Genomic DNA, 17,887 nt, shown 5'->3' on the forward strand with positions numbered 1-17,887 from the left:
GGACAGTTACTAGATGGTTTAAAATGCTTAGAAATTGTTTCGGGAATAAAATAAAATAAAAAATCATTTCTGATTAGATTTTGTTTCTGGAACAGAAGCGTTACCAAACGCATCCTAAAAAGCCTCCATTGCCTTTCAGCATCATACGTGTTGCAATTTGATTTTTGCCGAAACTAAAAATTGTCCAAGTGTTGTAGCTGACAGCTTGGACGACAGGAACTTGTTAAAGGTAGTAAATACAATTATCAGTAGTGGAGTCGACGTCTTTCTGTCGTTTTGTACTAAAAATATGTATAAGAACATGTATATTTTCTCGTGACCAAGATAGGTCCGGTCAATTCTTATAATGTAGTGGACAAACTTTTCTAACTGTATTTGGAAGTGCTGCAAATAGAGGAAAAGAGGTGGAAGAACCAAGCAAGCAGGAATTGGTATGGAAAACACAACCTTTCCACACTGATACTTATTATGAAAATTGTGTTGTTTGGTGTAGAAATAGAACCTTTACAGGGGAGAGAACTATGTTATTTCTTGTCCGCTCTGGAATATTATACACCTCTGAATCGCAGTAAAACAGTATAAGACGTGTAATGGCATGTAGTCAACAGGGTATGGTGCAGATTATATATGCAGACAGTTGATCAGGCTATGATCGATCAGAAGCCGGGGAAATATAGGAAAGTGAGGACATGTACAGTGGACAGGTTCAGACTATGTAACGGCGAAGATAATCTACTCGAGCCGGATGCTTGAGCTTCATGAGCGCCTTCACTTCATGCTTGCGGACCATCTCCCTGGATATGTTCAAGTTCCCGGCGATCTCTCCTAATGTTCGGTCACCTTTACCATCGAGCCCGTACCTCTGTCTGATGACTAGACTTTCCTTGGGCTTCAAGGAGTCGAGCTGCAACAAGAAAATATGCAGTCAAAACCATCTCAAATGAGGACCAACAAGCAGAAAATCTTTCAGCCCCATCTAGCGTGCATTGTCAGAAGTGGCTATAAATAGCTACATCGTTCTTCCTACTATCAACGATTCTATATCATTTAACATTAGTTTGAGTTTTGCTTTTTTGTTAGTATAGCCAGAGTTGGATTTAACATGTCACAAATCTAATCAAGTGGTCTGGTGGTATACATAATTTCTCCGCAGTCAATCTCTGGTGTTATACCAGAGTACTTTCACATCCGAACAAAATCAGAAATCTTATTATGCCACACACTTCCAGATTAATTGAAGAAAAGAGTAGGCAGTGTTGTGCAAGCTTTCTTTGATTACCACATCATCAAGAGCAAGCCTGAGAAGAGCCGGTTGCCTCCTACTGTCTCCTCCAACTCCATCAACATCAGTAATTCCACTAATGAACTCTTCTTGTGTGACCGAGTGCCTAGAATGAAGAGAGAAAACGGGCCTTGAGGCCCTCATAACTTCGTGGTACCTCTCAGGTGAGATACCGACTTTATCAATTATCTCTTCCTCTGTTGGCAATCTCTTTAGTTGAAACATCAACTCAAGTTTTGCCCTTTGGATCTCAACTCTGACCTGCAAAATTATCAAACTCATCAAACATTTCAATCATTTCAGATTGGCAAACTTTAGGTGTTCATTCCACTAGTTCCACAAAATTTTCTTGTCTCTCAAACCGAAAGACAATTGGTCAGAGCCATTACTGAGCCTCCCTCTTTGTGAAAGGCAACATGAGACTTCGAATTTGCAATTTAAACGAAAAACAAGCACCATTTACAGTAACAGCAACTTCAATCACTTGATATGCTCCATAAGCAAGGTCTGTCAACATATTTTAGTCTTCCATGGTAACAACAGAGACACTGTCTATGATGCATGAGAGATCTCAAACTAACTTGCCTGAATCTTCTCTCTAGAGGGTACAGACAGTGAGAATGCATCCATGCTCATGAAATACATAAAACTGTTAGTGGTAAAGGAAAACAGACTTACCGACTCAAGGCCAAATGAGACACGCGTGAAGCTAGAAACGGTCATTGAACGTATAATGGCATGCCTGATCCAGAAGAGGCTATAAGTAGATAGCCGGAATCTCCTTTTGGTTCAAAACGGTCAATAGCTGTGATAAGTCCTTTTACCCCAGCTTGGCAAAGATCTTGAAACTTCGGACCATTTGCAAAGTCTTGAAAATACTTATTCATAACAAACAGGACAAGCCGAAGATTATGCTGCAATAAATGCTAGAAGTCAATACACTTTACTTAATACATAGGCATATCATTCATACTTAAAACTGCAGAGATCAAAGTACATCTAAAGACAATCCAGCTACTACTTGTGCAGCAAATCATTAAAAAGAACATTGGCACCATCCTTTGACTGGCAAAAGACTACAAGGGAATAATGAGTAAGAGATAACTATGACAGAATGGGACCACAATAGCAACAGAAGAAAATTATAACATCCTTGGGCAGTTTAAACAAATTGAACTGAATTAACAAGGTTGTTCAATTTTGGAGCTCCTCAGGAGGGAAGGCAGACATGAACAGGATTCTAAAAAAGTTCCTCGTTCACCAATTTATGCATTGTACCATGCCAAAAAGTTAGGTTTTCCCATTTTCTTTCTTTTTAAATCACAATGAGCAGATATCCATAAATCAGACAAAACTTATGAATAAGATCCACAGCCAACAAGCCTTGGATACAGGAACCTAAAACTATTATCGAGTATACCCATTGTGGAGGATACTACTTATTTATTCATTTATTCAACAAATTCGATTGATTGATACGAGTTGATTTTCTGTTACGATAAATTGACGAAACAATAGCTAACCCAATAGCTGCTTCAGCGGCTGCAATAGCTATAACAAAAATGGAGAAAATATCTCCTTTTAATTGTCGACTATCAAAAATATCTGAAAATGTTACAAAATTTATATTAACCGGAGGATACAGAGTATACCCATGGTGGAGGATCACTTTTAGCGACAGAAATAGCTCAACACACATTGAAATGTCAACAGTTAATACCCTCCTGAAGTTCTAATATCCTCACAAGCATCAAAGCATCATCAACTTTCTATAAGAATCCGATCACTTGCATCCAAGTTTCAGGGGATACTTAAGATCTAAAGAAGGAGAAGTATGTACCTTAATAAGTTTGCTTCTGGCAGCATGACCAACCTCCAGCTGTCTTCTTAATTGAGCTACGCTCATATTTGTTGCCTCAGCCATTTCAGCTTCTATTGGCTCCCTATCCAAATCACTTCGTAAATTTTCCTTCACTTGAAGAAGAGCCTGAAATTGAGTCGACGCAGATTAGCATGACAGCACTCCAATTTCAATTCACCAAAGGGACAACCAAATCTAAATCAATCTCACCCATGACATGGACCAGGAAGCTTTTTATGTTGTTTTATCATTCAGTTGGACTGCTAAATGATAAAAAGTCTCACCTTCATTGGTTGCATCAACTTGAATAACCAGGCATGTTCCGTAGAAGGAAGAACAGGAGGAATCTTCATCTTCTTCCAGTCCAAGCTGACCAAATCGGTTGAAGCTGAATAGTCCCTAACAAGCTTCTCAATCTTCTCTTCTTCACTCAGAACCTCTCTTTTCCTCTGAACTGAATAGGTCGCTTGTTCTTCCTTTCTCCTTTTTATTGTGATCCTTCCATCCAGGCTCAAACGTTTTGTATTTCTCTTCCGGGTACGGACCACTCTTTTACTAGTTTTACTTTCTTCTCCCTTATCAACATCCTTAGTCTTCTTCGTCCTCCGTCTGCGTCTCCTCACACCATGATCAACATTTGCACCATAACAGGTTTCTGCCGCAGGTGTCAGCTTGTATATATTCTCAAGTTTGGCTGCGGCATCATTATAATCAACTTCCAAGGTAGACGGAGAAATTTCATCTGTACAAACAGCCTTTCTCGATGGTTTTCTTGCATTTTTCTGTTTCTTCTGTTGCTCCTTATTGGTTTCTACAGGATAGTATGTCTGTTCATGATGCGTCAGCAAAGCTGTTTTATTGTTCTTATCTGCTCTGAATGCTATGATCAAGGGTCTTTTTGTTGCAGATCTGCTAGTTGAAAACTTCGCATTAAATCCAAGTGGTGTGCGAGAAGCTGAGCTTGAGATAGTCACAACTCCCATTCCAAGTTGTCGGAGAGTATATAATTTGATAAATGGAAGCTTTCTCTCTGCAAAAAACTCTGCTCCAGTCAAACACATAAAATGAGATTTTAATTCCTGAATTGCAGCAAACTTTATGAAGCATCCACACTTGTCAGAGAAAGGCACGCCATGGCAACTATCTAAAGTAAAGGCGCATAAAAACATGTGCAACTAGACATGCGGAAGCATTTTGGCCCCAGAAAAAAGCACATGAAATTTTGCCAATCACTTGCACTCATTTCAGGCCAAAAAAAAAAAAAACAGTCTTGGCAAGATATGCAGAAAGCGCAAAAGGCAAAACAAACCCGATCCACACTGAATAAAAAATCAGTACTTTTTCATGAGACCATTTTCAGTTGATGTAACCACAAGTCCTTTTGCACATCAAAGAAAGATAAAAAAACAGGCCGTTAGTGGGAATCAAACGAGTGTGAGGAGTTCAATTCCAGACAAGGGAAGAAACATGGTGGCGAGAAAAATCAAGTGGACCATGCACGGTGGGGTTGTCTGAATGAAAGGTAAGTTAACTTGGGACTTCTGGAAAGACAGCGTTGGGCTTGGAGCAAGTTCAACTGGTTATAGTAAATAGGAACTTGATTCCGCTGCCAAACTAGGATCATCGTTTCACTTCCCCGAAGATTTCATTTGAGCAAGAGTTGCTACCTGTTGAATTACATGGGAGAACTCCTACACACAACGACTTCACCATAAAAAAAAAAATTTAAAAAATTTAAAAAAGAAGAAGACAAATTCGCCTACTAAACCAGGCCAGGCCAGGCCAGGCAAATGCATCAATCCATCAGTCCAACCCACATCACTGGAAGAAAAGCAACCCGCAACACTCGCAAATGGCGAGCAGACCGTGCACTCTCTCCCTCGTCGAGAAAACAAACTGACCCGACAGAAAATAAGTTCTCCACTTCCCTCGGAACTGCAGAATGCGACTGGGACACAGCTAGCGAACCGAAGCGACACAACCGATTCATCCGACGGACGCAAGAGTCAACGAAGCAATGCAGAGGAACTACTTCAGATCACGATCACAACACTAACAATAACAACAACAACAACAACAACAACAACAACAACAACCGAAGATACCTTACAGCGGACGTCTGAATTTCGCTTCAAAAGACAGAAACGTCGAGCTATAATCGGAGCAGAGAGACACGGGAGACATTCTCCGGCGAGGGAGATTCTTGGAGTTTAATACCGCACGAAGCAGGAGTTCTCGAGATCACCATGTCCACAAATTAAATCGCCGCCCATGAACGAATCGACGGCCGGGATTCATGGCGCGAGAAATCGAGGGCGGATGCGACGCACAAGTCAGCGCGGGGAGACACAGAGAGAGAGAGAGCCAAGAACCTGCGTGGCGAATTCTGGAGGAGGAGAAAAAGATATTTTTTTTTTTTTTCTCCTTTTTCGGGCGTGGGAGCTGAATTTTATTTAATGGATTAGATTGATAGACGTGGTTGGCCGTGACTGGTGCCTTCGTGTGTTACACGAGTTTGTGGGTCCCAGGCGCTTGCCATGCGCACGTAGCCTAACACTGGCCACTTGAAAAAGTGGAATTTCTTTTATACATTTTCGAGACCCTCTTTTATTGTTTTAATTCTGGACGGTGCGGTATTGTCTTTCCCTCGTTAAATTTTTGGGTTCTGATTTTGAGACTCTCGGCTTGAGAAACCTATAAAATCGTAGCCACTAGAATAAATTTTCGAAACTCGACCATTGAAAAATTATTTGTCGTGGATCTCTTAACTCTGATTAAAAAGAAGACATTTTAGGTGATGCTCCGTCTTGTTTCGCAAATTTAACAATATTTTTCTATGTTTAGCTCAAGTTTAGAAATGAATTGAAGAATATTCTTTTGTCATTTAAAAAGAAAAATCTGCTCTTATTTTCCTAAATAAACATGCATTATTCAACATATGAGTTACTAGGGCATAGGTAATTAAGAGATCAAGCATGAGCGCTGGAGTCCTGAGCCCAGTCTCTGTGGATTTACATTGAGAGTTGAGGAGTAGGGCACAAACGCTTGGGCTTGCGACAATCGAGGCTGGGCCGTGACCATAGAGGCTAGGCTTGGGACCACGGAACCTTGGCCCCAATTCATGAAGATTGTGCCCAGACCCTAGAGAACAAGCCTGAGACTCTAATGCCTGTGCCCAAGTCCTCAATGCCTGGGCCCACATCCATCAAGACAAAGGCCCAGGTCCATGGAGGCTAGGCTTGGGTCTCCAATGAGCGTTAGGGTTCTTGTGCCTAGGTGTAAAGTCTATGGACCTAATCCCGATGTTAAGGACTTAGGAATAGGCATTAGGATTTTTGTGCCCAAATGTAAAATCTCTGGTCCAAGTAGGGGTGTGCATGGTTCGGGCGGGCGGTTCCCGACCTAGAACCTGGAACCGCCGCTACTAAGGACCGGTTCAAAATTGAACCGGATCCACCGTTTGTTGCATAAATCCACCCGGGAGCCGGACCGCCGGTCCGGTCCTGGTTCCGGTGAATCCATGGAATCGGTCTCATTGACCACGAGATGAAAATCTTAATTAGTTTCAAATAAAATCCGAGAAATGATATTCTTATATAAAAGGCCAACATTCTCGCTATAACCTCGACAAACAAACCTAGAGAAAAATAAACAAAAGAATTGGGAAAGACCATATTAGAGTTCAAAGACTCACCAGAAGAGAATTTTGTCCGCAAACACTTCGGCAACTCTAAAACTTCCATAAGCTGCAATAGTGAACTACTACTATAAGATATGACAAGGAGTGTGGGCAAGTAATTCAGATTGTCAGCCTCCACAATGAAACCACAGTTCGCAGTGACTAGTAAGTTAGATGGACAGTGTTCAAGCAATTAAAATTCTCCACTTTGTATAACCTCATGTCCATATTAGATATGTTGCAGATACTAGCAAAAAATGTGGGGACATTGGGATGAAACCACACCATTGATGCCAAGTCATTGTCAAGCCTCTCTATTACCAACAAGCTCCAAGGCCTCATCCTGACTAAAAACCACTACTTGCAGATCTACTGAAAAAGCATTCTAGTCCAAGACGTACCTAACGACATCGCGAGTCAAATTACTTCCTCAAATGCCTATTATACTCGCATCACTTGCATCATCGTATCAACTTGCTCACTCAACCACAAGGATGGATGAGGCACGTATTTCAAACACTCCATCTGACTCATCGAATTTGGTTTTGGTGGTATATTCGCTTTCGACAATTGCGTCCAACTACAAACAAGGGAATCAGCAACATCCCCTGGCACGCGCGACAGCAGAGCACGACCAAATTCACTCTTGTCGCGACGAGAAACCGAGGAACGAGAAAACAAAAAAGAAAAGAAAAACAAACGGGAGGGCTCGGGAGACTCACGGGTCGTGGCGTATTCCTCGAGAGGGATGGTCTTCCGGTTGTGCCTCTCCCTGGCCTCCGACTACCGTGGCAGCGAAGTGAGCGGCAACGACAGTGAAGAGATCAAGACCGCGAGCCTCAGCAAAGCGCCACGAGCCAGAGGGGCGAGCTGCTTGCGACGTCCGGCGGCCGGTTTGAGGCGGCTGCTGGACGGAGAAGACAACCGTTGAGGGCGGTTGGTTTGCGGAAGCTCCGGACTGAAAGAACACTTCAACCAGTAAACCGGAGAGACACGGCTGCTAAGTGCTAACACTATCTAGGGTTTGTTTTGTTTTAGTAATTTTTTTTTTATATTAAAAATTAATCGGTCCGGTCCGGGCGGGCGGGCGGGCGGATCCGCCTGTGGAACCGGGAATCGGACTGGTACCCACTGGTTCTCAAAAATTGGAACCGGGAACCGGACCGGTTCCCTCAAGAACCGCCGGTTCCGGGTGGTTCCGGTCCGGTTCCGGGCGGTCCGGGCGGGTACCGGTTCTTTTGCACACCCCTAGGTCCAAGTGTTGATCTCTTGTCGTATTTTTAAAAAATGATTTCTAATTTTGAAAAAAGAATATCATTTTTCCTAAATTTAAGGATTAGTTTTTCATGGACTTATTTTCTTTAGCGATTTAAATAGCAAAGAATGAAGAATATGGTTACCTAAAAAATTCCCAGCAAACAAATGGAGTTTAGATTCTTCCTTTGTTTGCTACTATGATAGCTAACACAGAACGAACGCATGCTCGGCACATATGTTTACGAGTTTTAAGAAAAAAATTTAAAAAAAAATTGCTTTTATTTTCTATAAATAACTGTGAAATAAACTTCATCATGGTTATTTGTATGGTTGCTGAATATAATAGGAAAATATCAAAGTTGAGACATCAATTATAGAGCATCAAAATTGAGAGATCTTATTGCATTTCTTAAGTTGACTTGTCGTTGTAATAGCTGAAGATATACACATACCCTCGTAAGTGAAATCTCTCATCACGAAAAACAGGCATCTTCCAATTTTGAAGAAGAAGGATAAAACATTTTGAAGTGTTCTTGCAAGTCAGATTAATTTTAAACCACAAAGTAACTTTAACACTTAGATTTTCAAGTAGTCTCTTTTTACTTTGAAAATAAACTTTCACGAGTCTAAAGAAAATTTGTGGGATTTTATCATTATTATATGGGAGAGGATGTTTATATATATATATAATCGAAAACACAACTTACATTTAAGATAACGTAAAGTTACAACCTGAAAGGAAAGCATCAACGGTTACAAGATCAAGTAAAGCCAACGGGGAAAAAGATAAGCTGTTATGGGCCGAAGCTGATTTGTGGGCCTTTGCAGCCCAGTCAAGGGCATCGAGCGCCGCCATGGGAACCGGAAAAAAAAATATAACCTTAAAAAATGATTATGTGAATTCAAATCTTTTCCAGACCAAAAAAACAAAAAATGAATTCATAACTGTTCTCTCTCATATTTTCAATTTTCACCTTCCTTTCGACGATTAACCCATCAATAATCCTATGTTTATCTTCCTTTTTCTTTTAACTTTTTTTCCTTTGATAAAAGCTTCTGACCAATTTCACTGCAAACATAGGATAGTGACGGAACTTCCATTCGAACATGTATTCATGTCCAAACGACTTTCGCGCATGAATCATTAACATGGTCCGCCTTTTTTCAGATACAATTTCTTTTTTAAGGAAAGTTTTAGCAAATATGTCGGAAATAACTGTAATTAAGAAAATACTTTAGAAAATGTGGTTAAATGGGTGCATGGAAGATTTTCCCAAAGTCGATTTGCTCGTTAAAAAATGACCAGTTCGATTTTTCTTAGAATTAATACCCTGAGAAATCCCAAACTAATACACCTTTAATAAATTTACCCTAAAGTAGTACATTTGTAACAAATTTATCCTTTGTTAATTTCCGTTAAATTTTACCATCAAATTATTGAATTGAACGACACGTGATAGTGAACTAATGTATTAGTTTGGGATTTTACTATATGCTTGTTATAGTTGCAACATTTTTGTAGTTTTTTGTGTTATTTATCAAATTTAACAAATGGTATATTTGTCACAAATATATCAGTTTAGGGTTTGTAGTGGTCGAACAAATTAATTTAGGGTAAATTTGCTACAAATGTAACGGTTTAGGGTTTTTTGTGATCACTTGAGGTAAATTTATCATAGGTATACTGATTTAGGGTTTTTTGTGGTCAAAAAATTAGTTTGGAATATATTTGTCAAAAACGCACCAGTTTGGGGTTTTTCAAAGTATTAACCATTTTTCTTATCTTAGGCAAATGAAATTACAAATTGCCTAGTCAGCATTTTAAGGTACCGGCTAATCAAACTCACAACCACATTAAAGGCTAGTTTGGTCGTCTGGGGCGTGCATGGAAACGCCAAAGAAGGTTTCCGAACACTTCGTACGGATTTTGTTCTTTTTCCCCGAACAAAATAAGAACAAAAAAAAACAACAAATTGTTGTTTCTTGTTCCAGAAATAATTTTGAAGAAACACATTTTCTCTTTCTTCTCTTTCCTTCTTCTTTTCTTCTTCTTTTTTTCTTCTTTTTCTTTGGCCGATCGCGGCCTCGGCCAATCAAAGCCTCGCCATGGCTAACCACATTAAAAAATAAAAAATAAAAATAAAGGAAAAACTGAAAAATAAAATAAAAATGTTTAAAAATTAAAAGAAACAAAAAAAGAATAAAATTTACCAAACGTGTTTCTATTCATTTTTTATTTGGTTCTTTTGTTTAAAAATTGTTCCCTAACTTTTTTTTGTTTTGTTCTAACTAGAATTTCTAACTAGAATAGGATTGTATATGACAAAATAAGAAATTAGGAAATTTTACTATATCCTATCTACTATTTGGTAATTACAGTAAAAAAAATTGGATATATTCATATCGTATCATATATATTGCTTGGTTAAAACAACATATCAATATAAATTAATCACATATTTTGTAGATGAATATAGTAAAAATCTCTTGTAACACTCTAGTCAACTTTAATTTTATTTTATTTTCCTTTCGTTTTTATTTCTTTCTTCCCCTTTCATCATTCTCTAATAAAATTTTATTAATTGAAAATTGTACTAGTATACCTAAAATACTCAAATACCTAAAATACATAATAGATATAAATATATATTTTATATTGAATTTTATATTATAAGATAGAGTAACATTTGAATAGATAAATAAAAATAAGATTAAATTAAAAACTTTTTTTTTTTTTTTTGTTATTTTGAATTTTTTATATTAGAATTCAAATACTAGAGATATGCAAGTCGTCACTAGGGGAAGGTAAGGTATGTTTTCATATATCATTTCACAAGAAAAAAAAAATCAGATGCTCTCTTGAGACCTTTTGGTGTCACATACCTTCAATCACGTCCACAGAGCGCAACTAATGCACTTAATAAAAAGCAAGGGAATTCATCGAACGAGCTGAAGAAAAGCAAGATAGGGTCGTCACCCCTACGCCAAATGACAAGGATCTAACGTTCGGGCGGAGCGACAACGAGAATGTCCAAACCGAAGGGGACACCAACTGCCAACACTGTAATTGAGCAACTCTAATAATGCAGAGAAAGAATAAATAATGCTGTCGTGTAGGTGGACTCGCTACATAAGCATTATCTAGCCTAGGATGTACGTTTTCATTTAACACCTGGCCATCCATAAGTGGCAAGCTAGCTAGCTTTTATAGATGAAGATACATCTCCATGCAATCAACGTAGCTAAAAGAACTAATCGCAGCGCAAAGACCAAACTCCTTTTATAAGAATAACTGATAATTTGAAAAGCCAATGGCATTAACCTAGGAAATGGATCTACCAGAAAAATGAGTGACTTGTGGACAGATTAGACCTGAATTTTGCTTTTGTCTTTCATGGAACAATGGCCCCAGCTCTGGGGAGACTTCCATGGATGTACAGATTCATTATGATGTCTACGATCAATCGCATGCTCACCGGTGGAAAGGATAATTTGATAGGCGACGTATAAAGGTAAAAGTAAGATCTCAAATGGTGCACAAACTTTTTTTTTTTTTTTAAACTCATCTTTGATATCATTGATTCGGATAGCATGTTATTTTAGCAGTAGTTGTACAGATATTTAGCAGCAACAAAAGTGGCTTGTGGCAAAAACAATCGTACAATTTATGTATGGCAACATGCTATAACCTTTGGACATCTCTATACCTTCATTTCGAAGAAGGTTTTGTGAACCAGTCTAGCCTTGCTCCTTAATTCGTGGATTCATGCCCCTATGGCTAAATCATGTATGCCACAGCAGCAGCAGCAGCAGCAAAAGTGTGTATGAGATTCAACACCAAACTAGTGGCATTACACTGCTTCCAATACGACCATTACTGATTTTGGTAAAGGAGTGCTCTTTGCCCTCTGCCTTTTCATTCCACTATCTAAGCAAGGTCATTAATATTTCGATGGCTAACAGGACAATTAATAATAAGAACTCAAGCATCTTAGCACATTCATACATACGTACATCCATACAATAACATACATGTACGTATAAATTTGACATGAAGTGTATTCATCCAAAAGAACAAACGGGCAATGCTACACATACCAGGGAATCCTACCACTCATCAAATGATGTGGAAATTTTCAATTGGGTGTTTAGAGAAATTCATCATTTAATCTAAGAATCTCACTCATTTCAATATTCGATTGAAACATGACACATCCCTTAATAAGTAAGCTTTAGTAAGATTGCTTTGTACATCTTAGCATTTCCCACAACAAAAATAGTGGAATCAAGTACTTGTTAGAAGCCTTGCCCGGCATGATACATCGTTTTAAGAATCATAATCTACAAAGACGGTGTACGAAATGGTGGTTTTGAAAGAAGAGGATGTAAACTAATATCATGATAAAAGTTGCAGAAGGCTTTGTTATAATTTTCCTTCGAAAAATAGAAATAATTAGTGGGACAGCTTTCACTTATCATCTTCACCTTCTGATCATAAGATAGGCGAAGGCAATGGCAAGCTTTATGCTTCCATCGTCATGCACATGCACAATGCATTTCTGCATCTCTACTTATGCCAGTGCCAGTGGCTCCACCCAGAAGAAAATGATCATGACCAGACAACTTCTAGTATGTCCCGTTGTCAACATCGTTGCTTTTCGTGGTCCCTAAAGAACCTAAACATTTATTCAGATAATTGTCTGATAACTTGTGCCAGTTTCAAAAAAAAATTCCTCCAACAAATCGGCAAGCTATGGCAAATCCACAACCAAGTAAATGAACTAAAAATGAGAGTAATTGGGAAAATCATGTGGAGGTAACCAAACTGATGGTAGAATCTCATTACGTGATTACTCAAGAAAGGCATTACAAAGGCATTACACTAATTGCTCAATGAGTACAAGATAAAGACTTACATGCTGGTGAGCGGGTCACAACGAATACTAAAGTTACGACTGATCTATGATGAGTACTCTAAATGAATGTTAATGAGAGAAGGGTGGTGAAAGGAGCCTTCCCACATTCTTCTTTATTATTAGTAAAAAAGTTTGAAAAGGAGAGAGAGAGAGAGAGAACTACGATATTAGGGTTGGGACCGTCGCTAAAACGTCATCACCAGCACATTAGCAGAAGGTTTGCTGTATCTGCTGAGCGAGCTCCTCTGCACTAAGTTGGCATTCGACTCCAATCTGTGGAAGAGGGGAAAAACCAAAACCGCAATCGTTAGCTGTGGGAGTAAATATTGTCATTTCTAGCCGAATGGGCAACGCCCAAGAAAAGCCAAATGACAATTCCCTTTCCATAACTAAGGCGCGGGATTGTCCTAGTTTTCAGTGAGACATCGTGGTTTCCGAGAGTCATTATGAAGAAATAGACTTGGACATCAGTACCTCTTCCTTGGTACGGCCATGTCAGTGGTCATTTAACTCTATTTAAAAAGGAAACGATTTCGGTGTACCGTGTTAGAACCCGAAGAACAAACATGAAACTGTTCACCTTTTTACAATTGTCTGGCTATTGATTTTGCTGTTTATTTTTCAACGGATAGAAGCGAGTCCTGGCATTTTCTTTTCTTTTTCTTTTTCACATTTTCCTTGTGGATGATGTCACGCCCTAGTAACAGACCGTGGAGCATCGACAATTTATGGGGTTGAATGAACCGTGCAGTTATTAGGGCTTCAGGGAAAAAACATGCCTGGTAGGGAAACGAATTTATGAGTTCCCCGCCTTCCCAGCTAACCTAAGGGAATCTAGCTAGGTTTTACTGTTTGTGTATTCAATGAGCGACAAATCAAGGTATGTCTGTCTTCTCACTCTTTTGTCTTCTTTCTCGAAGCCATACATAAGCCAAAACCTTGATCCCCTAATTCCATTTATGGACAGTCTTGCTATAACCACGTACTCTGAGTGGTTTTAGAAGCTACTGTCTAGGATTCGCGACGATGACTAAAGGCTTTACAATGATTCAAAAGGGTAAATATTCAAGTAGGCATGAGATTCTTGCCACTGATTAGTTCTGTCCACCGCTTATGTACATGCTAAACCTTGTTTATATTTAAAGTGACATGTACCTAATATCTATTGTACACATCATCGTGAAAAAATCAAGGATTTTATTGCCGAGCATCTGCGGTTCTAGATAGCTTTGTTTTGCACGTGCTTTATAGAAGGGTTTTCAAGTTCTAAATGTTGATTACGCACTTCACAAACTAACATACTAACCAGCAGCACTCTATAACTAAATCCAAATTTTAAACAAATCACACCCAACTTTTTCCTGCTCTAAGTAAAGCCTAGGTTTTTTACTCCTCGACAAAATCGAACTGTGATGAAATATGATTAGCATCTTTTCTCACAGAAAATAAATGCACACCCAAGTGAATTTTACTCAAGATGAAGAGGAACTCTCTCCAATACACTTTGGTAGAGCAAAGAAACTTACCTTGATGGTGAAGGAATGAACCATTGTGTTCTCATTGACATAGCCGATGCTGACGTGGAGAATCTCTAAGGATAAGTTCTCCAAGGCCGACATTATCCTCAGTGCCTGTCCAGGAATCCTAGGAGACACCGTTTTCAAAAGGACATTGGCACCCGAGAACTTCACCTCCACCTCAGCAATGGCGGATTTCGAGTTGGCCACAAGCTCATTGCTGTTGGGGAGGATGCTGTTCTCGATGGATGAGGATGTGGACGAAGTCGGCGACGGAGAGGCGGAGATGAAATTACTGCTGTGGTGCATGTTCTTGGGCTTGTAAGGGCTGGTGGGTTGTGGGGTCCGGGGGCTTATAGGTAAATTCACAAGCGGCCTAGGGCTGAGCGGTGGTTTGTGGGGGCTGAGCACCGGCGGTGAAGGCCGCGGGCTCAATACTGAGGACGTGGATGGCCTTGGGCTGCTGATCAGGACTTCGCTGTATGCTTTTCTTTGCTTCTTGGCTTCCAGCGATTGAAGCAATTGTTGTAGCTCGCTTATGTAGTCCACCACACCTCCAATTATGGAGGCTTGGTCTCCCTGAAAATTAAGTTTGCAAATTTCACTTGACACTTTACAGTCGCTGATGAATTGACCATAAGTGTTCATTTGGGTGATAATTAAAGGAACTTTTTGTTGCCAAGATTACGGGCCAAAGGAGAGAAATTAAACAATGGCATATTAATTTGTTCCTTCAAAGAAGATGATGAAAGTCGGTAAAAAATACCTCCTGGATGTCAATTTTTCAAAAAGAAACGGTGGTCCCTGAAAGTGGTTGATAACTAAGTTCTTAACTTCTTCTCTTCTTATTTCCAAAGACAGAATAAAAACAATTCCCAGATGCAACTCAACGTTTCCTAGAATGAACTTATCTGGAGAAAGATTCCAACAAATTGTACTTGCGACAAACCAAACCGGAGAAAAGCAAAGCAAACAGCAAAGTCTTCATCAGCTTACCCGTTTGACGTAGAAGCAAGGCATTAACGACCGCAAAACAGACAGGTGCTCGTTCATTTGCTTCCGGCGATTACGCTCCACGGTGATGTGGGACATCCGGTTCTGCTGTTGACCGTCTTGCTGGTTCTCGTAGTCTGAACAAGAACCGCCGCCATTCATGACCTTCTGTCTCTTGCTCTTAGGCGAAGAAGCTTCGTCACACTCTTTCGAGCCAAACACAGCAGTCTCGTCCAATGCCGGAAGAGGAGGAGGAGGAGGAGGAGGATTAGCCGGCAGGGGGAACTCAGCGTCCAAGCTCTCCAAGATACTGAAGAGATCATCCCCCCCGGCTCCTCCTCCGAAGGTGGTGTCGACAAATTCTGGATCTTCAAAGAACATGCTGTCGCACAACATCTCTCTCTCAAGAAGTGAAACCCTTCGCTGGTTTTTGCTGGCTTCCGAAGAGAATGATACTGAGACTCTGAGAGAGGGTTTGGGCTAGCTAGACAACTTAGGCAGACAGGTAGGAAAGGGATGTGAGAAATAAGGAAAAGGACTGAGATGGGGGCATGAAGATACGTGCGAGATTTTTGTCGAAATCAAGAAAGGGAGATGGGCATGCCAATTGCACTAAATATGAGAGTGACTAAACTATCACCATCAACATCCTCTCTCTCTCTCTCTCTCTCTCTCTCTCTCTCTCTCTCTAATGCTTTTCTTTCCTCTTTTTTTTTTTTTTTTTTTCTTGAATACTGGGCTTATTATTTACCGTTAGGAGATGAGGGAGTACAAAGGGCAGGGAGTTCTTCGCAGCCTAAACCGCGGAGGCTGCAAAGCGCAGAGGCTGAGGGGAAGGCGGAGCTACTTTTCACGGAAGACCTAGAGTGACAGAGATGGGGACTCGCTAGGGTTTTGTGAGAGAGAGAGAGAAGCCGAGGGAGGAACATAATTAAAGACTCATATACTTGATAATATCATAGTAATACCGTGGGATAAAACCTTTTGGCTATCTCAAGCCACCTTAATTATCGTAGAGCCGTCCGTACGAGGTGTTTAATTCGACCATTGTACAAAGATCTCCATTGATAGTTTTTTTTCCATCTATGGTGTTAGCATAAACATCCATTAAAAATTCAGTTATCTCGACCAACATATAAACGAAACAACTATTTTTACAAATCATATTAGAACATTAATATGCATGCCAATAAAACTTAGAGATCTATGCACTTGTTATTCATTTCTTGGATCTCGAAATTTTGCCATGAAATTCTGATTTTCAATGCTGCAAGTTCTGATGTGGTTCTCAAAATGAGTATGACATTAGTTACTTGAGAGATCCTAATATACCAGATCTCTCAAAATTCCACCGCCTTCTTCCTTTCACGATTGTCAAGTGGCTTGCATGTCGATAGATTCCGATTTTTCAACATAGCTCTCATGTAAGATATAGCGTGTAAAACCAGTATATCGTAATGAAACCTCACAGATTAGTCATAAGATAAAGCATGGTGGCGTATCAATTCGTCGGCCTACTTCGCTAAACCAAAAATAACGCGGCATCTTGCCAAATCATGCAAGACCATGTTGGACAATAAATGTCCTTGGCGCCGTGATTGGCCCCAATCCTTCTCCTCCAGCATTTAAATGGGATCACACGCAAATCTTTCTAGAGCGAGAGGGGCGAGTAAATGAACAAAGCAGACAGCACCAGCAGTTATGGCGATTCAAATCGGGGTTGCGCATTTGTTTTTATTCATATGCCTCTGATTCTCACCTTTAAAGTCGATGAATGTGGACGCACCGGAATTGAATTTCTGCTGCCTGTTATTGATTGAAATCATGACCCCTTTGCCCAGTAACGTTTGGTCTTTGGTTTTGCTCGTTAGTTAGGGCATACTTATTTTCTCGAACGGCCACAGCATACTTGAATGTGCGCTTGTCTGTTTTCTGACCACATAGGATGGTCGGGCTTACAACGTTGCAAGAACACAAGAAAAGAAAATTGAAAAATGTTAGGCATGTTAACATCAATTCAAAAGGTAAAAATACTAAGTGCCGTGCTAAACTCTTGTTAAATGTTGAATATGATTTCAAACTGAATCTCATGAGCTGAAGTTCTCATCCAGTTCTTCTCTTATGTGATTTATTATGTACTGCATCGTCCATTAATGAATGGATGTATGCAACATTTTTTTCGTTTTGGCTATATGCATAGACAAGCCTGCAGCCGTTGATCCTAAATGAATGCTCCACTGCGAATTGCAGAATGATGTACAGAAATTTTCATGTACATAACATTCGCTTACTCCTAAAATTCCTCATTGATGATGCAACCGGAGATTGCAGCCATTCTGGTCCTAATGGAAAGAAACCAATGGAGAAGCCTGCTTACGTTTT

General features: G+C 39.8%; 2 protein-coding genes across 2 annotated transcripts; both read right to left on the reverse strand.

Moving 5' to 3' along the window:
* Window positions 1-424: 424 nt before the first annotated feature.
* On the reverse strand, window positions 425-5,447 carry LOC104415229 (RNA polymerase sigma factor sigE, chloroplastic/mitochondrial). Its single transcript, XM_039306913.1, is given in 7 exon segments — window positions 425-904; window positions 1,280-1,543; window positions 1,961-2,067; window positions 2,070-2,196; window positions 3,123-3,269; window positions 3,428-4,185; window positions 5,249-5,447. Coding segments are annotated over 6 exon segments (1,542 nt in total). The 5' UTR covers window positions 4,127-4,185; window positions 5,249-5,447; the 3' UTR covers window positions 425-706.
* A 7,526-nt stretch (window positions 5,448-12,973) lies between these two features.
* On the reverse strand, window positions 12,974-16,016 carry LOC104415237 (transcription factor SPEECHLESS). Its single transcript, XM_010026499.3, has 3 exons — window positions 15,509-16,016; window positions 14,522-15,091; window positions 12,974-13,268 (listed from the first exon to the last, which is right to left on the reverse strand). Exons 1-3 carry the CDS (start codon window positions 15,899-15,901, stop codon window positions 13,203-13,205), a joined length of 1,029 nt encoding a protein of 342 aa, XP_010024801.3. The 5' UTR covers window positions 15,902-16,016; the 3' UTR covers window positions 12,974-13,202.
* Window positions 16,017-17,887: the final 1,871 nt, after the last annotated feature.

This window comes from Eucalyptus grandis, chromosome 1 (assembly GCF_016545825.1).
Source record: "Eucalyptus grandis isolate ANBG69807.140 chromosome 1, ASM1654582v1, whole genome shotgun sequence".
NCBI classification, from domain to species: Eukaryota; Viridiplantae; Streptophyta; class Magnoliopsida; order Myrtales; family Myrtaceae; genus Eucalyptus; species Eucalyptus grandis.